Below are 21,804 nucleotides of genomic sequence, written 5' to 3' on the forward strand. Positions count from 1 at the left end.
GGGTCATGGGGAGCTTCTCCTCACCCAACAGCCCCAAGTCCTTCCCGTCAGGACTCAACCTCCTTTCCCTTCCCATTCACATTTACCCCAGTTCTCTCTCTGCACAGCTGACGGGACGCAGGTAATGTCATGTCCCAGGACAGGGTTCTCCTGTTGCAGATCTCAAGTTTGAGCTGGCATGAAGGACATATTCCTAATGAATCCTGGAGGTCAAGGCTATAACTCAGCCAAACAGGGGAAGCCACGGCGAGGTGTTGAATGATTTAAACCATCATTCCCCACAGCCATTCCCTGGTGAAAGATGCCACCTGTTAGTGGCTGGAGCATGAGAAAATACCCCGGAATGAGCAGAATCCCAAACCGCACAGCTCCGCTCCACCAACTGTGGTAAGGAAGAAGCTGCTAACAGCTCCTCACTTGCTCCAGGGATTATGTCATAGCTCAAATTGTATTCCCAAGGAACGGGGTTATCGCATTCCCGAGGAACGTGCTGGATGCACGCAGCAAACTTCCCAGAGCTGAAAACAACCTGGGCACTGCAACAGCACAGGGCCACATGGCACAGTGCAAGCAAAGCCCCAAGAGAACGGCAAGAAGAATATCTGCTCCAAGGATCCCCCTTGGCTTCTGGCATCTATTCCATCAGGAGAAGGGACACGGACTTGACAGGGATGGGTTCAATATAAGTGAGTTCCTCACTGGTATCACCAGGCAGCAGCATTGCTTGCTCACTCCCATCACATCATTCCTCTGTATCAGCTCCATCTAGTTAGGATCGCAATGCCCAGCACCCAGGAAACCAAGCTCTGAGCATCTTCTGACAAAGACTTGTCCACTATGAACAGTTCCACAAATTCTGGGGATGCAGGACCTGCACAAAACAGCACAAGAGGGACGTGGAGCTGTTAGAATGGGCCACAGGAGATCACGGAGCTGCTGCAAGGATTGGAGCAGCTCTGCTCTGGAGCCAGGCTGAGAGAGCTGAGCTGGGGCAGCCTGGAGAAGAGAAGGCTCCTGAAGGGGAGACCTGAGAGCAGCTCCAGTGCCTAAAGGGGCTGCAGGGAACATGGAGAGGGGCTTGGGACAAGGGCCTGTAGGGACAGGCCAAGGGGAATGGCTTGAACCTGCCCGAGGGGAGACTGAGCTGAGCTCTTAGGCAGAAGCTCTTCCCTGTGAGGGTGCTGAGGCGCTGGCACAGGGTGCCCAGAGAAGCTGTGGCTGCCCCATCCCTGGCAGTGTTCAAGTCCAGGCTTGACACAGGAACTTGGAGCAAGCTGCTCCAGTGGAAGGGGTCCCTGCCCCATGGCAGGGGCTGGAACTGGATGAGCTTTAAGGTCTCTTTCAACACAAACCATTCTATGAATAGGGACCCATAGGAAGAACAGCCACAGGTAGGCACCCAGGAAGGAGCAAGAGCACATGGAAATGAGTTTCTGACCCTAATGAACATCAGGCTTTGAGTATCCCCAATATATGGGTCCCTTCCAAGCACCCATCCCTTTGAACCCACATACCTCACCCCAACACCCCGTGCCAGATGCTGCAGACCTGATGCTGCACCTACATGGACCAGGCGGGCCACAGAGAAGAACAGCTTTTTCCTTTTCCAGGGCACTCGTCAGTCCCATCAAGCTACTTATCCACACCCAGATTTCCATGAAATCCATCAAAACGTGCCACCTCTGCCCATCTGTTGATGCTGTCGGAGGTCAGCCAAGAACAAAAACCAGCGGGGAACATTAAGCTCTTTAGCAGACAGAGCTGGAGCCTGGATACACATCCACAGCTTTGTGTTTATCCCAGGTTAAGACACACTATGGCAGCAGCTGACACTGGATACAGCAATCCTGAGCTCTCTCCCTTTGGATCTTCAGGAGAGGGACAGGAAGAGCCTCAACTCACCAGGCTCAGCATCACTTTCAGAGCTCACTTTGCCACCTGCATGAAGCTATGGCTGTCAGTGCAGATGCACCAGCACCAGAATTACCTTTCCCTTCACATGATCTCCCTTAATCAGCACCAGTCGACATAAGCTGTGTTAACTGAGACAGTTTAAATACCATGTCTTTGCTAAGCCAGCTCATTTTGGCTGAGGCAGGTTAGGGCATGCTCCAAGGCCCAATTCCAGTGGGGCATTGGTGCTTTCAGAGCCAGCACAGACCTACACTTCACACAGGTACAGTTATAATCCCCTTATCTTCACATTAAGGCTTTGGACCTCTGGTATAGAATCATGAAATGGTTTGGGTTGGAAGGGGCCTTAAAGCTCATCCAGTTCCAAACCCCACGGGCAGGAATAGCATCCACTGGAGCAGGTTGCTCCAAGCCCCTGTGTCCAACCTGGCCTTGAGCACTGCCAGGGATGGGGCAGCCACAGCTTCTCTGGGCACCCTGTGCAAGCGCCTCTGCACCCTCACAGGGAAGAGCTTCTGCCTTATATCCACTTATACCCAAAACTTGAGGCTCTTTCATCCCACTAACATAGACCACAGCCCAGCTGATGGGCAACCAGCCGTGCTGGATCAGGTCCCAGTGTCCAAACCTCTCCCTTTTGCAGCAGAGCAGTCATAGGTGGTCAGGTAATGACCAGGTCATCAGGGAACAAAACCTCAAACCCCTCTGAGCTAGTAAGGAGCCTACAGCAGACCCCCCTCTGGCCAGCTGAGATGCAAACAGCAAAGTCTATAGCACAAATTATCGGCAACAATTGGTTTAGGTGATGCTTTTGACAACTTCTACGGTACTGGGTTTGCTCTTCCCATCTCACAGGCAGCAAACCCAAGGTCCACCATTGAAAGCATCTACTCCAAGATCATCGAGGAACAAGCAGCAGAAGTGATTTAATAACCAAGCCTGGCTCCGAGCCTGCTCTATCAGGCCCATTTCCCCACACAAGAGTTTCTCCTCCCTTCCAGTTCTTCAGGTAGCTCAAATGCCTGGTTCTGTCCTTGGAAATGAGGTTGAAAGTGGCTTCAAAACTCGTTACAACACCAGCCAGGGCCTGTTACCCTCCACTGATGCAGCCCATGGGAGCTGGCTGGGTACCACTGGGGTGACATCCCTATGAGGTGGGAAATCCCCCCTTGTCCCCCCTGCTGGGGTTGGGCAGTACCAAGGGCATAAAATCCACTGGGAACCTCATTGCTGGAGCATCCCAGAAGCTGACTGATGAAGCTAAGGATAAGACACTGGGATCCCAACAGGACAGTACTCTTACAGTGCCTAAAGGGGCTAAAAGAAACCTGGAGAGGGGCTTTGGACAAGGGCCTGTAGGGACAGGCCAAGGGGAATGGCTTGAACCTGCCCGAGGGGAGACTGAGCTGAGCTCTTAGGCAGAAGCTCTTCCCTGTGAGGGTGCTGAGGCGCTGGCACAGGGTGCCCAGAGAAGCTGTGGCTGCCCCATCCCTGGCAGTGCTCAAGGCCAGGTTGGACACAGGGGCTTGGAGCAACCTGCTCTAGTTTTGTTGGGGGCTTGGGGTCTTTGGGAGGTTGTTTTGGGGTTGTTTTGGTGGTTTGTTGTTGAAAAAAGTCCCAAAACCAAACAAAACCCGCTCAAAACTTCATCATTTCCAGGCACTGACAGTAAAAATCCCACCCAGCCTTTTTCCCTCAGCTGTCACATCCAATTAGTCTCTCCAGGCCATGTGTCAGGAGGGATCTCCTAAATCTATGGGCTATTTTAATAGCAGGAGAAGCAGACTTCCAGCCCTCCTCTTCCCCAGTGACCTGAATGCAGTGGGAGGTGTCTGGTTGGCAGAGCTGGAAGAAACAAAAACGTTCCCTGAAAGATTCCTGACATTCCTTCTGCATGTTATTTAACAGTTGAATAAGCCAAGTGATATCCTAGCGCACCTCAAAGCAAGCTGCGAATACTGACCAGAGCCCCAGTTCTCTTGTGGATGTGTCATTAAAACCTTCCCAAAGAGAGAAAAACATAAAGGATCAAGATTACAGCATCACCCAAAGTAACAGAGTCAGGGGCAAACTGGTCCTCCCTGCGCTCATGGAATGGTTTGGGTTGGAAGAGAACTTAAAGCTCGTCCAGTTCCAATCCCCTGCCAAGGACAGGGACACCTTCCACTAGAGCAGGTTGCTCCAAGCCCTGTCCAACTTGGCCTAAGTTTCCTCTCCTTTATGGAATCTGTCCCTCTCCCACTGCAGCACATCAAGGCCACGTTTATAAGCAGCAACTGTTCTTGCACCAGAATTCATTTCCACTTGAAAAGAGGGGAAATACGTCAATCTGACAGGCTATGAGCGGGATTAGTGCAAAGGTTTTAAGAGCTATTGACAACAAGTCCACTTTTGCTTTGGATTCAAAAGACCCTGTTGGTCCATTAAGGAACCCAGGCACTCTGCTCACATGAATATTTAAAAGAGAAAAAGCAAAGCATCAGGCAGCCAAGCAGCTCAGGATGGGCATTAACACCTCCAAGAGGAGGAGAGGACAAAGGAAGCGTCAGCACTCACAAAGTGGCCGGTGTCATGCCCAGGGATGGCTATTTGAGAGGATGGAGTGGGAAAACCAAGGTCCTCTCCGGCAGCACTTAGGATGAAACCAGCCTTTCCGCAGCATGTTCAGATACTGACACGCAACAGAAAGTGGATACAGATGGAATATCTGTGACTAAAGAGAAGAACGGCCCTTCAGTTTAAAGGTAAAACTGCCTGGGAATCAGGAAGACACAGCACATAATAAAGAACAACCATTGAAACCCATGTTTCCTACAGTGTATGACCAGAGAGCCTGTAAAATCTGGGACCACAATGAGAAAAATAAGAAGAGTAATAAGTGTGAACTGCTCTGAAAACAAAATCCACCTGCGTGTCCACATTTCCCAACCATTCCTGCTTAGCACAGGCCTTGGGGCGGAGCGAGTCGGAGCAAGGGGTCACATAGACCAAAGGAGATCTAATGCTGTTCACGGCTCTGGAAAGAAATTGGCAGCGTAACTCACATACAGCAACAAGGACCAAAGCCTTTAAAACACACAGGAACCAAAGAGCAACTCTAGGACTCTCTAGTCCCTAGAGAGAGAAACCCATGGAAGTAAGAGACTGAAGTTGCATGGTAGAGTACGGAATGAACAGAAGATGACCCACTCACCCAGCACCGAAAACTGCTCTGATCAAGAGCCCATGAGACAAGACAGAGTCATAGATTTAATCATAGAAGGGTTTGGGTGGGAAGGGACCTTAAAGCTCATCCAGCTCCAGCCCCTGCCATGGGCAGGGACCCCTTCCACTAGAGCAGGGTGCTCCAAGCCCCTGTGTCCAACCTGGCCTTGAGCACTGCCAGGGATGGGGCAGCCACAGCTTCTCTGGGCACCCTGTGCCAGCACCTCAGCATCCTCACAGTAAAGAACTTCTGCCTTATCTCCAACCTGAACTTCCCCTGTTTCAGTCTGAACCCATCACCCCTCGTCCTATCACTCCAGTCCCTGATGAAGAGTCCCTCTCCAGCATCCTTGGAGCCCCCTTCAGACACTGGAAGCTGCTCTGAGGTCTCCACGCGGCTTCTCTTCTCCAAGCTGAACAGCCCCAATGCTCTCAGTCTGGGTCCATATGGGAGGTGCTCCAGCCCCTGAGCATCCTCGTGGCCTCCTCTGGACTTGCTCCAACATAAAACAAGTTGCTCCCTTTAATATAGATTACAAAGCAAAGGGAAACACCAGGCTGCAGCTTTACTGCCTGTCACCAGCAGAGGTTTAACATCTTGATTTCACGCTGCTATTCTTCATTACATTTTATTACTGGGCTTTATTCTGCTATCCCAGCGTTCAGGTGGGAATTAAGAGGGTTTCATTCAGGAATGTCTTTGAGACACTGAACAACCCCACAGCAGGACACTGCTTCCCATTGCTGGCTCTGCTCAGGGAACGTAAGCAATGCTGAGAGCACCTCAGAGAGGTGCTGTGGCTCCACCGAGCTAAGCTGAGCTATGCGAGTCCTTGGCCAGAGTGAGGAAGGCAGCAGGGATCCCCACAGGACATGGAGAAAGGAAACAAAGCACAGGAATAAAGTCACAGGATGGCATTTCTTAAGGTACCAACAAGTCCAAGGGGCTGGGTTGTCTTAGACACACTTTAAAAGCCCATTGTGCAGAGGTTTGTGATGCACTAAAGGACTTTTCCCTGCCCTGGAATAGCCCTGGGGCTGTCACTCAGAGCAGTCTTTGGAGCCAGACACAAGCTGTTTTCAGCACAGAAAGGAGATTTTATCCTCTTTAGAAAGCTGATGCTCTGCCCCTGACTGCAACAGGCCTGAAAGCCCCCAAATTAAATACCTCAGAGCAGCTTCCAGTGTCTGAAGGGGGCTACAACGATGCTGGAGAGGGACTCTTCATCAGGGGCTGTAGCAACAGGACAAGGGGTGATGGGTTCACAATGAAACAGGGGGAAGTTCAGCTTGGATATGAGGAAGAAGTTCTTTACTGTCAGGGCGCTGAGGCGCTGGCAGAGGGTGCCCAGAGAAGCTGTGGCTGCCCCATCCCTGGCAGTGCTCAAGGCCAGGTTGGACACAGGGGCTTGGAGCAAGCTGCTCCAGTGGAAGGGGTCCCTGCCCATGGCAGGGGTTGGAACTGGATGAGCTTTAAGGTCCCTTCCCACCCAAACCATTCTATGATTCTACTCACAAGTGTGGCAAGCAGCTACAGAAACCTCCAGGATCAGCCTCAAGTCCTGGGGGCTGTTTCCAGTCTGTTTGCCATAGGGATGCTCCAGCCCTGAAGTGACACAGGAATAACCCCCCTACAAAGACACGATTCACTCCAGGCATTATCCAGGCAGGAAAGCGGCTGTTGGGAATTGCACCCAGTGGCACCTGTTTATCCAGAGGGGCCAAGCAGGGTTTGCAGAGACATAAACAAGGATATCAAGTTCAGGATGCTTTTAACAAAGCTGCTTTCCCCACACCATGGCAATGGCATTTCAGCAACGCCCTGCCCCGTCCCAGAAGGAAAGTGGTGACAGTGGGAGAGTCTCCAGGGCTGCGCACCCCTTTGGTATAGGGGGAAGAACTGTCTGGGAGCAGGGATCACTTTACTGGCATTGTATGTCCAGGATCTTCCAACCCCTTCAGCTTAACAAATGTGTTCACATACCCAGTCTAAACCTGCCCTGGTGCAGCTTGAGGCCGGTTCCTCTTGTCCCATCCCTTGTTCCTTGGGAGCAGAGCCCAGCCCCTCCTGGCTCCATCCTCCTCTCAGGCACTTGTAGGGAGCCATCAGGTCCCCCCTGAGCCTTCTCTTCTCCAAACTGAACCCCCCAGGTCCCTCAGCCCTTCCCCATCACCGCTGTGCTCCAGGCCCTGCACCAGCTCCGCTGTCCTTCTCTGGCCCCGCTCCAGCCCCTCAATGTCTCTCTTGTAGTGAAGGGCCCAGCACTGAACACAGGATGCAAGGTGCCCATGACTATGGGGGGTAAAATCCAAGTGTTACCCCATGAGAACAACAAAAACAGAGATGCCACATTGAAAGTAAGGATCATAGACTATTAAAACAGAAAAAGACCCAACTTTGGGTCTTCTAAACATCGATTATTCCAGAATAATTCATTACAGAGCTATAACAATACATAAAATTGCCTCTGACTCTTCTGATAATTTATGCAAGATTAAAGTAACGCTGCGGTTGCCTTTTCCATTGCCTAATTCAGCAGTTTCTTTTCTCCTTATGAAAGCAAGACTCCAGATTTAACTGCTCTAATGCCCTTTTACAGTGGTTGGGGTAGTAAAATCTAACAGCCACTACAGCATGAGGCAGGGAAATGATGGATGGTGGAAGGTCACCGAAGGGGAGCACTGTAAAATGCCCCAGTTAATGTTGAGATAAGAGAGTAAATCTTACTTTAAAAACACATACACACACATACATATACACAGAGTGGGACCTCTGATGAACTTGTTTCACCCTATCAAACCCCCTTTGGATTCTTCTCATGATAACAGATACTTCCACACGGAGCAAGCTGCTTTGTTAATAACCAAGCAAACAAGCACCTTGCAAGGAAACCATCTGAAAGCCAGCACAGAATCATGGTTTAGGTTAGAAAAGACATTAAGATCACTCAGTTCCAACCCCCTGCCATGAGCAGGGACACCTCACATCAGACCATGTCACCCAAGGCTCTGCCCAACCTGGCCTTGAACACTGCCAGGGATGGGGCATTTACCACTTCTATGGGCAGCCTGTGCCCAGTCCTCACCACCCTCACAGTATCAGCACCAGATTAAGCTCAGCAATCAACCCATCACCATGACACAGCCAAGAAAGAGCAGAGCTTGGGTGAGAAGTTGATCTCTTCTTCAAAAAATAGAGTTCACCTCTTTTACACCCCACACCCCCTCCCCCCCCAAAGCAGTATTTTAAGCTGTTCCACCCAGGCCCTTTGACTCAAGTTCTTGTCAATTCAGAGTTGAGGCTACCAGGAGATGAACCAGAGAATGCAGGGACTGCAGTGACAGGACAAGGGGTGATGGGTTCAAAGTGAAACAGGGGAAGTTCAGGTTGGAGATAAGGAAGAAGTTCTTTACTGTGAGGGTGCTGAGGCGCTGGCACAGGGTGCCCAGAGAAGCTGTGGCTGCCCCATCCCTGGCAGTGCTCAAGGCCAGGTCGGACACAGGGGCTTGGAGCACCCTGCTCTAGTGGAAGGGGTCCCTGCCCGTGGCAGGGGTTGGAGCTGGGTGAGCTTTAAGGCCCCTTCCAACCCAAACCATTCCATGATTCTAAGACGGCTGGAACCACACTGGACCTTCTCAACACAGTTCCTGAGCTGGATCTTCCCCAACACGTGGCTGCTGCTCTCCTACAACCAGAAGCCCTGTTACACAGCAGCACCACACTGTTCAGTAACTCAGCAGTTACTGACTTCTTTTTCAGGAGAGCTTTTTGCTTTTCCCCAAGCTCCCAACAAGGTGCCAACACAACCCAGGGTGTCTCCCACAGAGACCTCATAAAACACAGTTTGGGAATGTTCCTCAAGGAAAAAGTTGTACCGCATATCCCACCCAGGAACACAGGGTTGCCTGGGGACAACCTGTTCCACCCAAGAACAAGATATCCCAGGACATTTAAAAGTGCAGTGAGCAACACAGAAGATAATAGCCCACACTAAGGCTCCAAGCATCCTTATGCCCTTTGCCACTAGAGAGCCCCTAAGGGCAGATTTAAGGGCTTTCAACACGTAGGATCAGCTCTGAGAACAGATCCTACTGGATGCACAGTCCACCAGCCCTGTATGTGCACCCCCTCCCTAGATACAAAACAGCCCTGAGTGTGATCCAAAACAGAAGTCTGCCCAAAACCACACACGTATGGGTTATGGAGAGGCACAAAGGAGGCACTGGTGAGGTTGCACCTCAAATCCTATGTTCAGTGCTGGGCCCCTCAATACAAGAGAGACAGTGAGGTGCTGGAGCAGGGCCAGAGAAGGGCACCAGAGCTGGTGCAGAGCCTGGAGCACAGTGGGGATGGGGAAGGGCTGAGGGACCTGGGGGGTTCAGTGTGCAGAAGAGAAGGCTCAGGGGGGACCTTATTACCCCCCTACAAGTGCCTGACAGGAGGATGGAGCCAGGAGGGGCTGGGCTCTGCTCCCAAGGAACAAGGGATGGGACAAGAGGAACCGGCCTCAAGCTGCACCAGGGCAGGTTTAGATGGAGCTGAGGAACAATTCGCCCCCAAAGGGTGCTCAGGCATTGGAAGAGGCTGCCCAGGGCAGGGCTGCAGGCACCGTCCCTGCAAATGCTCACACACTGTGGAGACGAGGCTTCACTGCCATGGGTTAGTGGTGGCCCAGGCAGTGCTGGGGAATGGTTTGACCTGATGATGAGAAAATGAACATGAGCCAGCTTCAGTGCGCGCTCACAGCCCAGAAACCAGCTGGATCCTGGGCTGCATCAAAAGGAGCGTGACCAGCAGGGCGAAGGAGGTGATCCTGCCCCTCTGCTCTGCTCTTGTGAGACCTCACCTGGAGCATTGTGTGCAGTTCTGGTGTCCTCAACATAAAAAGGACATGGAACTGCTGGAACAAGTCCAGAGGAGGCCACAAGGATGATCTGGAGCACCTCCTGTATGGAGACAGGCTGAGGAAGTTGGGGCTGTTCAGCCTGGAGAAGAGAAGGCTGCGTGGGGACCTCAGAGCAGCCTTCCAGTACCTGAAGGGGGCCTATAGGGATGCTGGGGAGGGACTCTTCGTCAGGGATTGTAGTGACAGGACAAGGGCTAACGGGTTAAAACTTAAACAGGGGAAGTTTAAATTGGATATAAGGAGGAAATTCTTTCCTGTTAGGGTGGTGAGACACTGGAATGGGTTGCCCAGGGAGGTTGTGAGTGCTCCATCCCTGGCAGTGTTCAAGGACAGGTTGGATGAAGCCTTGGGTGGGATGGTTTAGAGTGAGGTGTCCCTGCCCATGGCAAGGGGGTTGGAACTGGATGATCCTGAGGTCCTTTCCAACCCTAACTATTTCATGATTCTATGATCCTAAAGGGTTTTTTCATCCTGGTTAATTGTATGTAACATACCTCAAACTCCCATTTCCTGGCAGCAACAACAGAATTCCCATTGCCAACTGAAGTAAAAAGCATTTCCCATCCTTTAGACTGAAGCAGAAACTTAAAACAGCAGAAGCTGCTGCTGCAGCAAGAGTTTTGTAGGACTCCTGAGATGTCAGGTCCACAAAGCACTTACCCCAGGTGCACTTACACATCTGCTGTGTGTTCTGAGGGGTGTTACTCATTCCTATCGCTGTGCAGAGCACACCAAGTGAACAGGGAAGTCCTTGACTGAGCAGCTCCTAATTCAGCTCAGCAGCAAGAGGGTAATCACTGGATGAAGCTTGTGAGCTGTTATTAGGAAAATCAAATGGGAAGTGTGTGCAAAAGAATACTAGGGAAAAAAGCATTGGAAATAGGGATTTGGAGAAGAATAGGAAGCAGAAAGCAGAACAGAGAAACCCACCCAGGTTTTACAAGGCCCAGGTGCTGGGGTGGGATTTAGGGAGACCCTACAGTGCTGCGGAGGATGCTCCCATCATCCCTACAGGCAGCAGTTCATGGCACAGGAAATAGAAGTGATCGTAATTGTGACTGTGCAGGGGCTATCTCCAGTCAGTGTGGGTATTACATGAAGGGAACAGCAAGAGGAGGAAACAAAACAGGAAAAGAGACTCACTGTGGAGCTGCAGGTTACAGAAGTCACATTTCTCTTAAGCACCTTAAATGGCTGCTTTTATTTCCCTTATTTTACTTTAAGAACCCAAGCAAAGACAACCAAGGGGTTAAGAAGTAGCAGGACTGAAACTCAGCACAATTCAGAGCAGCAGCAGAAGCCAGACAGGTTAAAAATGGGTTGAAAAGCTTCATTACAAGCATCCACACGAAGACAAACCCATTCACACGGGGGACAAGCGAGGGACTAACCCAGCTCTGAAATCACAAGTGAGTTTTGCAATGTTCAACCAGTACAGACAATAAAATAGCCCAAACAGCACAGAAATCACACAGCGTGCACACATAAACCTGCTCTAATGGAAGGTGTCCCTGCCCACGGCAGGGGGTTGGAACTGGATGAGCTTTAAGGTCCCTTCCAACACAAACCATACCATGATTGTATGATATGCTATTGCCTGCTGCTCCCCACATCCTCATCACTTAGTCCCCACCTTTACACTGGCAGAGATCTACCCACAGGTCTCACACCCATGCAAGGAGCACCCCACAGACATCTTGACGTAGTGTGAGGCATCCCTGCCTACAGCAGGGAGTTGGAACTGGGTGATCTTAAGGTCCTTTCTAACCCAAACCACTATGATTCTATGATCCAGAGGCACTCTATCACCTTCAGATCACATCTCTGACGCATTTCACTCTGGATACTCTCCCTGTTGCAGTCACTATTTAACTTGACCCCAAACCCAACCACCGAAGCACTTGAGCTCACTGCAGAGCAAGCTGTCTACATGGTGACACCTCCTCGCTTAGCAAAGCTGACTTCCCCTGCTTCAAGCAGCCTGCTAAAAGACAGCTCTGCAAAGAGAGAATCCCCACTGCTGGCTGCCTGCCTGCAGCTCCTCTTGCAGCTTTGGGACAAGTCACCTGTAAATGCCAAGTGAAGCCAGAAACCCAAAACCACTGCTTACGAACACTGACGTAACACTGGTGCTGGGCCCAGGCCAAGAATGTGAACTTTACCCAGGGACTGCAAAGGAGTGAGCAGCCCCTTGGCACAGGCACTGCACCCCTGGATCCCAAGGACATGCCAGAGAAGTGAGAAGAGAGACCTGACAACATAATGATTTACAGGCAAGGTTACAGCTACGTGTGACACTGGGATGCTGTTCCACTTGTTGGCCTCGAGTGTGCAAGCTGCAAAGGGTTCACATAAGCTTTGTGATGCAGCCCATATTCTGCACCCCCAGAGTGTGAGCAGCAGGTTGAAAGAGGGGATTCTCCTCTTCTACTCTGCTCTCGTGAGACCCCACTTGCAGCACTGGGTGCAGTTCTGGTGTCCCTAACATAAGAAAGACATGAAACTGTTGGAGCAAGTCCAGAGGAGGCCATGAGGATGAGCAGGGGCTGGAGCACCTCCTGTACGGAGCCAGGCTGAGAACACTGGAACTTTTCAGCCTGGAGAAGAGAAGCTGCATGGGGACCTCAGAGCAGCTTCCAGTGTCTGAAGGGGGTTACAAGGATGCTGGAGAGGGGCTGGAGTGATAGGACAGGGGGTGATGGGTTCAAATGGACACAGGGAGGATTTAGGTTGGATATTAGGCAGAAGTTCTTTACTGTGAGGGTGCTGAGGCGCTGGCACAGGGTGCCCAGAGAAGCTGTGGCTGCCCCATCCCTGGCAGTGCTCAAGGCCAGGCTGCACACAGGGGCTTGGAGCAAGCTCTCTAGCGGAAGGTGTCCCTGCCCATGGCAGGGATTGGAGCTGGATGAGCTTTAAGGTCCTTTCCAACACAAACCAGCCTGGGATTCTCTAAGTGAGGTAGGACCTGCTCAGAAAGACTGATGATGGAGCAGAGAGCAGACATGACACACTCCAAGGGGCCCTGAGCTGTGCATGACACAAGGGTGTCCTTCGAGGGCAGCAGTCACCAACTCCAGCTCCTTCTAATATGCTGTAACAGAGACATTGCAGCAGCTTAACTCAGCTGTAAAGCGATCTGAGATGTCACCTCCCAAACAGCAGCAACACCTCGTGCAACTCACTGAATAAAAACAGAAATCCAAAGCACAGAATATACCTTAAACCAAAAAGGAATCAAGAAGTGTCCCAACAGGAATCTCCCCGTTCTAAATACTTCTCAGCCTTCACTTTAGAAGGGAAAACAAAATAGGAGAGGGAATAAAATCCATTCCCAAAGCTGCCAGAGGGATCCAACCAGCCAATGTCAATAAAATTAACAGCAGCTGAGCATTCACATGCCAGCCATAATTTACTCCTCAGCCTTTACACCCCGTTTACTTTCTGCACTCGCCTGGGCACGAGTAATGCAAACCAGATCCTTCCACTTCTGGTGCCAGGATTTGGCCAAGCAAGCTCCCCCTGTCCATCCCAACTCCTTGCGCTGGGCAAGAAGGAAGAGAAAGAAGAGTTTAGGGCATTTTTTAGGTGACCATCACTGTAACCGACATTAGAAGTGTAGGAAGTCTTCTGCAGGGTGAAGCATGTCTTAGGAATCCTGATGGAATTTCTCTCTGGAAAGAAGCAAATATAAACAGGATTTCCTTCTATTCAGCATGTTCACAGAAGCCAGTTTAAGTGTTCATGGTGGCAACAGAGGGGACAAGCAGGAAGCTGGTAATGGGAAGTACTGCTTCAGCTCAATCTGGAGCATGAGAAATAGGAAAGGAATACTGTGAAGCGGCAGCAATACAAAATCAGCCTTCTAACTGTGTATGGGATCAAGCTGAAACAGGGGAGATTTAGGTGGGATATAAGGAAGAAGCTGTTTCCTGTGAGGGTGCTGAGGCACTGGAGCAGGGTGCCCAGAGAAGCTGTGGCTGCCCCATCCCTGGCAGTGCTCAAGGCCAGGTTGGACACAGGGGCCTGGAGCACCCTGCTCCAGTAGAAGGTGTCCCTGCCTGTGGCAGGGGGTGGAGATGGATGAGCTTTAAGGTCCCTTCCTACCCAAATCATTCCATGATTCTATGATTCTAAGAAAAAGCTCAAGGGGGGAACCTTATTGCTCCCTACAAGTGCCTGACAGGAGGATGGAGCCAGGAGGGGCTGGGCTCTGCTCCCAAGGAACAAGGGATGGAACAAGAGGAAACGGCCTCAAGCTGCACCAGGGCAGGTTTAGATGGAGCTGAGGAACAATTCCTGCCCCAGAGGGTGCTCAGGCATTGGAACAGGCTGCCCAGGGCAGGGCTGCAGGCACCATCCCTGCAAGTGTTCACACAGCGTGGAGACGAGGCCTCAGTGCCATGGGTCAGTGGTGGCCTTGGCAGTGCTGGTATAGAGGTTGGACTGGAGGAGCTTAAAGGGCTTTTCCCACCTGGCTGATTCTATGAGCAGTCTCTGCGGCGCACATTCAGGTGCTGCTCTTGCACTGAACCAAGCCCCAAATGATTTAAGAAACCCATACACAACAAGGAAAGGTCGCTGGAGAAATCTGCCTCTTGCTCCCTCCTCCTCCTGCTTCCAGCCAGCTTGTGCCTAAGCAATCCCGGCCCCACGGCTGAGGAGTCCTGCCTGCAAGGGGGATATTCCAAAGGGGAAAAGCCACAGAGGAGCTTCTTGCTGGCATCTTTGTAATATCCTGTATTCCCCCAGGGCGAGGAGGGTTGCGGAGCCCACCCTCTGCTGAACAATGCACTTTGGAATTCAATTAAAGCCATTATCTCTTGTGCCAAAGCAACTGCATCCAGCATCTATCCTGCAGCCCTTTACACCTTCAGGCTCCTTCTTTCCCTGTTTCCTCCTGTTTATGCTCTTGCAAATTCAATTGCTGATAATCTGAACCCTCACCCCCCTTCTCCAAGTAAAAGAATGAGCACACCTTGTCCGAGGGAAATTGATTCTCTTTTTGCTTGAACCAGGCGATTGCCACGTTTTATATACTCTGGTCTTGGTGATCATTAGTAATTCAATTTTCTTTTTATTAGCCCCCTTATCTGCTGAGCAATAGAGTGGCAGAACTGACCTCTTCTGCACGGGGAAATGTTTCAAATCTTCTCCCTGATTAATTTTGCCAGTTAAGGCAAAGAGGAGAGAAATGGCCCAGCTCTTAAGCATCACAATGAATAAAGCTTAATGTTGATTGTGATGGAATTTGGAATGCCAAGGAAATTGATTGAACGCAGCAATTACACTGCAATAGTAACTCAAGGGAAATGGGATAGTTTTCTCCTGGCCATAGGCTTTTGGTTATTTAAAACAATCCAATTTGCAAGGATAATTATATATTAGTGTTTTATCTGCCACTTGAAATGAACATGGGAGTTTTGATACTGGCCCAGCATTAGCAGGTTATTGCTGCAAATTACTTGATATCTGCTTTCTTTCACATAAAGACGAAATTAGGCCATCAATAACCAGCAAAAGGTGGACTGGGGAGATGCGAGGGGCACGAGTGCCCTCTGCAGGGCTACGGGGAAGGAAGGGACGCACCAGAGGCTCCCCAAAATCCCCAATATTCCTGCTTGGAGTGAAGCATACAGCCACCACTCCGGTGCCGGACACGCAGCGAGCAGGCATGATGCGGATCCCCATCCATACAGCTGCCATAACTTTGCCGTTAAAGGAAATTAAGACAAAATCATCTTCATTTAAGCACGCACTTCTAGTTTTTCCTAGAGAAAAAGCCCTGGGAATAAGAAATGACAGCGTTGTCATGCGGAATTCCCACTAGATGAACACTTACAGCACAGTGGCGATGCACAAGAGCTGCGGCAGCCAACGGAGGGCAATGGCATTGATTTTTAGGAAGGGCGAAGACAGGTTCACAACTGCAAACCCTCAGCTGTCTGCCATTAAAAACAAGAGTTGAGAGCCTCATCCTGCAGGATGTCAAACAGGTACCAGTCAGAGCCGGGAGTAAAAAGCTGTTGGAAAAGAGAGGGATCCCTGCATCCGCACTGCTGGTACAGGAGTTGGAGTACAGGAGGAAGAGGCACGTCCTGCTGGATGAGTCAAAGCATCCTTAAACGTTGATATTTTCACTTAAAACTGCTGATAAAAAGGTCATATCCTGATCATAGCTTGGGAATAACCCCATCTCCAGTTTGGAGGAAGCAGATAAAGGCTGCCCTAGCGAATGGGATAGCACATGTCCAAAGAGCACAACAGGAACTGGTATCATCCCAATGCAGGCACCAAGGTCTGGTTATATTGACAATCCCCTCTACCAAATAAGCCCCAGAAAGCCAATTCAGGAGAGACATTTGCCTGTAGACAACAGAATTCCAACATACCCTCACTGCAATGACAGGAGAGGAGTCCAATATTTATTCTCCAAATCAAATCCTTTGGCTCAGATGCCAAAATAAAGTGGTTGGGAAATTGCATCCATGGAAATTCCACCCACATCTTAATTACAGGCTGGCCTCCCTCTGCTTCTTGCATCCAGAAAGGTGGATTGTATCTCAGGAGCTCTCCAGTAAGAGAGCAGAGCCCAGCAACAACCCCAATGGGATTCCTACACATAAACAGGGGAATTTAAAGTTCAGGCTGTAAAAGGAATTCCCATTATGGAAAATCACTGGAAAGTATATGAAAATACATGTTTGAAGAAAGAAATATCAAAGAGAGGCTACAAGAAACCCAGAGAGAGGCCTTAGACAAGGGCCTGTAGGGGCAGGACAAAGGGGAATGGCTTTAACCTGCCAGAGGGGAGACTGAGCTGAGCTCTTAGGCAGAAGCTCTTCCCTGTGAGGGTGTTGAGGCGCTGGCACAGGGTGCCCAGAGAAGCTGTGGCTGCCCCATCCCTGGCAGGGCTCAAGGCCAGGCTGGACACAGGGGCTTGGAGCAAGCTGCTCCAGTGGAAGGGGTCCCTGCCCTTGGCAGGGGGTGGAGCTGGATGGGCTTTACGGTCCCTTTCAACACAAACCATGCAACGACGCTATGAAATCACAAAGTTAACTTCAGGTTGTATTTAAACAAGGTGTATCTCTAAGCAACAGTGACACCAGTGGCCTGAGGACCGTATTCAGCAGCCTGATGATCTTTGTTGGATCAGCTTTTCTGAGAATGCTATACTTTGGAAGGGACCTTAAACCTCCTCCAGTTCCAGTCCCCTCCCCGGGCAGGGACACCTTCCACTAGAGCAGCTTGCTCCAAGCCCCATCCAGCCTGGCCTTGAACATCCTTCCCTGGATAAGGAGAGAAGCAACCGCTGTCTTTTATCCCATTTGTATCAGATCCCTGATTCAGACCCAAACTGTTTTGCCTACACCAGACAACACAATCTCATCTGCACCTTCTATGGATAAATACATGTGTGAGGCCTGAAATCTGCAGGTGCTGGATGAAGCAGATCCTGTGCAGAAGTCAGTTCAAAGAAGGGAAGGTCAGTGGCTTCATCAGGTTCATGTCCATGCCCAAAGCAGGGACACGTTACCTGAGTGGAGTTACAACTCCTCACAGCAAAGCAATTACCACCGTGTTCTCCTTCCCTCCAAAAAGAGCCTAAGAAGTTAAATGGGAAGAAAGAAGTAGAAGAAGAAAAGAAGAATTCTTATATATTAATGGCACATTAATATTAAGTATGATGTGGTCAAGAAGCCCAACATCTAAAGGCTGTTTCCTCAACATTCATTTGGCTCCAGTGAGCAACAGAACATGTTCTATTCCTCTTTGCTTTGGTCAGGCACTTGAACTCCTCCTGTGCACACGTTCCACCCCAGCTTAAAATACCTGGGTGAGTAGAGCATGACTGCATTAGAAATGCTTCACTGCTCTCTGATCCCATCAGAACAACTTCCATTTAGGACATTCCCCAATTGAGTGGTTACTAAATGTTCGCCTTGATCAAAGGAGTATTTTGGGGTTAAGCTGATAATAGCTGCAGGTGTAACACTCATCATGGGAACAGCACAAATGATCCCAAGAGAACTGCTACCACTTTGCCTCTTCCCATTATCCTTCTAAGGATCACTGATCCTTAACTGAAACCACTGAGAATGCCACAGAGGGAAATGCCTCTGAATATAAAGCATCAGGAAACACCACTTTGAAACCGAGTCCCAGCAGTGGCTGGAAGAGCTGAGATCAAAGAGGTCCAGGTGGGTCCAAAAAGGGAATGGGAAAGGCAAGAGATGGACAAGCCTTTGTGTTACACACTTGGGAAAGGCAGGAATTCGGTATGCGATTGTGCCACGTATCCGAAAAGCCTGTTTAACAGGACAAACAGGAAAACAGCAAAGCTGGGAAGGAAGCGGCTGACCCAGCTTCTTGCAACAACACTCAGTGCATGAAGCATTGCATGCTGCTCCCCAGGCTTCCTCCCATCCTCAGCCCTGACAAACGCGCTGTTTGCATCCCAGAGTGGGATCTTGGGAATGCAGCATTGCTGGATGCTCACTCACCACATTGCCATGAGGGCCCAGTGGATCCAGGCTCCAGCATGACCCCATCCATCCATGGAATCACAAGCCCAGCTCCAGTGCCTAGAGGGGCTACAGGAAACCTGGAGAGGGGCAGCATTTCAATTCACCATCTAAGGCATCAGCGTCCATTCTCCCACTGGCACAGAGAGGCACAGGGAAAAGAAGGATTTGTGGCATTTAGGAAGTGAGGAGGAGCAGTCTCACACATGCAAACGCACATATGGGCACAGGAAAAGGCAGGGATGTCATTTCCTTTTGCTTTTAGTGCTTATAAGAACCAAACCAAGCCACATTTTTACAGCAGCTACAGCACTTTGCAAAGAAAAAGAGTCACTTCCAAACCTATAACCCATTTTTTCCCTAACCTTCCTTATTTGCCACCTTTACTTTGAGCAAAATCAGGAGCACGATTTGGTTTCTACTCTGCATATTTTCAGCCCTACGCTGTTTAAAAGCAAACATCTTTTCAGGATGGGAATATTACCTTCAATAACGGAATGAGGATTTGGAATACATTCCCAAAAAAAACACAGGCTTTTGGCAGCTGCAGTGGGAGGCTCCTGGGGAGCAGAAGATTTGGATCCATTTTGTACATTCTTAACCTATGTGCAGCTTCCCTTGGTTGGGCACAGTTTGACTGACAGCTTCCACGAAGCAGAGATGTTTGCCAAGTGAAGCGAGCTCCCATTGGTGCTGGAGCCTTCCCAAGGGAGCAGCTTTGGTGCTGTGACCTCCTCAGTGACACACACAGCTGAGCAAACTCCACGGAGCAGCACAAATGCAGGTGTAAACATGGACCTACATGGAGCACAAGGATCAGGTTTAACTTCAGGTGTGTTCCTGGATCAACCAAACAGCTCCTATCTTTGTAAGCAGCAGGAAAACCCCGTTTCCTCATACATAAAATGACGTTGCAAACCCAAATTGCTCTGTCTACAGCAGAACTGCTCATATCAGGCTCCCAGCAAGCACCAAGCCCTTTATAAAGGAGCTTTACAGCATAAAGGTTCATTCAATGGTGTGTACTGGTCATGCCATAGTAGAGAAAGGTCCCCCCAAGTAGTTTGTGAGGTTTGAGTTCTCAATTCATCCACAATAAGCAGTGGGCAGCTCTTGAGATGCTGAAGAGCTGCATTCCCCATCCCACACATCACCATCACCTAAGGAGGAAAAGCCTTGTTGCCCCCATATCACTGTCACAGCTGGATCTGGCCACGTGTTGTGTCCACCACATCTGGTTTCAGACATCACAGAAGAGCAACCACAGTGCAAATGTGCCCAAGACCTCCAACCATAAGTGCTGCCTTCACACACTGCATGACAGCTTCCAACAGAGGTGGAAGGTCTGGAGGTGCCTCTCCAGGCACCAAAGGGTTTGATGACATCCTTAAACAGAGGAAGATTCAGCCCCATAGCCAAAGAACTCCTTGAATGCTGGACCACCAACTCAACTGCACAAGTGTACACCTTAATTCTCCTTCCCCTGCCTGCCTCCTAAATCCAGATCCAAAATTCTCCTCCCAGCATCTCCCCACCCTTCCAAACCCTCTTTAAACACACACATGAAAAGGAAACTCTTTTCCTTCTCCTCCTAGAGAAAGCTTTTCCCTTTCCCAATTTTTCTTCCCCATTCTTCTTTCCAGCCATGTAAACACAGCACCATCACAACACAGCTCTTTGTCTGAACACAAATTGTCCGTGATAACGTCACCACTGAACAGCAGAACCAGGAACATCACAGAAACATATCACACACACATAGGTGCAGCTCTTTGAGCCCCTGATTTCAGCTCTAACTATTGCCAAGCCAAGGCAGCAGGACACAGCCACAAACTAAAACCCAGTGGATCTGGTTTTCTTCTAATTATTGCTATTTTAGGCAAATCACTACATGCCGGCAGCCATGGCACTGAGATATGGATGCATTAGGTAAGTCCACAACTCCTAGAGAAGCACCTCATGGCATGGACAAGCTTTTGCCCCATGCAATAGACACTAGTCTTACAGATGTATTACTGCCACTGCCATTCTCTTCCTTCCTGTTTGATGCTTTCAAGTCCAGCAAAACCACACTGAAACCAAGAAGCAGCTTTCAAATGGCCTTGTCTGGAGATGTCAAAGCACAACACATCTCCTGGGTAAGGCAGAAGCCTTACAGCAGCCAAACATCACCTCAGTGTTTGCTCCAGGACCATCAACAGCAGACATACACCTCCTGGAAGACTCCATAACTCATTTCCAAACCCCAAAGCTTTCCCTGGAATTGCTTCACCAGCACACACAGCAAACACCATCATCCCTTGGGATGCCTGGTCCTACCTTCCTTGGTGGAGACCTGCATCCTGGTGGCTGGCAGCCTGCAGAGCCTGTGCTTGGTGATGTGCACCAGGCCCCTGGGTGAGGAACGCTTTGATGTCACAGCAGGTTTGCCCCTCAAGGAGTTCTTCTTCCTGAGGTGGAAGTGGCTCCTCAGAGGCGTGGTGGGTGAGAAGCTGCTCTTCTTATCTGTTGGGAAGCTGTGAAGGGAACACCACAGAGTTAGAAGAGAGTAAAAAGGTGATCAAAACCCATTCCAGAGCTGAGAAGAGAAGCTCCTGTCACTGAGATCCTCACTGCTCCCAGACCAAGGGTGGTAAGAAACCCTGAACAGAGAATTCTAAGTAAAAAGGCAAGTGAGGAGTTTCTTGCAAAGCACAGATGGAGAATGAGGGACCTGATAGCACAACTCCACCATTCCCTTCCGCTTTCTGCTCAAGAGATGTAAGAGAGAGGACAGAATAGTAGAATGGTTTCGACTGGAAAAGCCCTTTAAGCTCATCAAGTCCAACCATTCCCCACCACTGCCAAGGACACCACTAACCCATGGCACTGAGGCCTCATCTCCACGCTGTGTGAGCATTTGCAGGGACGGTGCCTGCAGCCCTGCCCTGGGCAGCCTCTTCCAATGCCTGAGCACCCTCTGGGGCAGGAATTGTTCCTCAGCTCCATCTAAATCTGCCCTGGTGCAGCTTGAGGCCGTTTCCTCTTGTCCCGTCCCTTGTTCCTTGGGAGCACAGCCCAGCCCCTCCTGGCTCCATCCTCCTGTCAGGCACTTGTAGGGAGCCATCAGGTCCCCCCTGAGCCTTCTCTTCTCCATCTGAACCCCCCAGGTCCCTCAGCCGTTCCCCATCACACCTGTGCTCCAGGCCTTGCACCAGCTCCGTCACCTTTCTCTGGCCCCGCTCCAGCACCTCACTGTCTCTCTTGTAGTGAGGGGC

At 50.3% G+C, this 21,804-nt stretch overlaps 1 protein-coding gene across 3 annotated transcripts in view; it reads right to left on the reverse strand.

Annotated features, from left to right (window-relative positions):
- ZC3H3 (zinc finger CCCH-type containing 3) overlaps nt 1–21,804 on the reverse strand; it is a 165,152-nt gene that overhangs the window by 135,684 nt on the left and 7,664 nt on the right. For all 3 annotated transcript variants that reach the window (XM_065669073.1, XM_065669072.1, XM_065669071.1), the window contains exon 3: nt 20,867–21,063. In XM_065669073.1, the coding sequence (XP_065525145.1) occupies nt 20,867–21,063 (197 nt within the window). The remainder of the gene's footprint in view (nt 1–20,866; nt 21,064–21,804) is intronic.

Source organism: Lathamus discolor, chromosome 2, assembly GCF_037157495.1.
Source record: "Lathamus discolor isolate bLatDis1 chromosome 2, bLatDis1.hap1, whole genome shotgun sequence".
In the NCBI taxonomy this organism is placed as follows: Eukaryota; Metazoa; Chordata; class Aves; order Psittaciformes; family Psittacidae; genus Lathamus; species Lathamus discolor.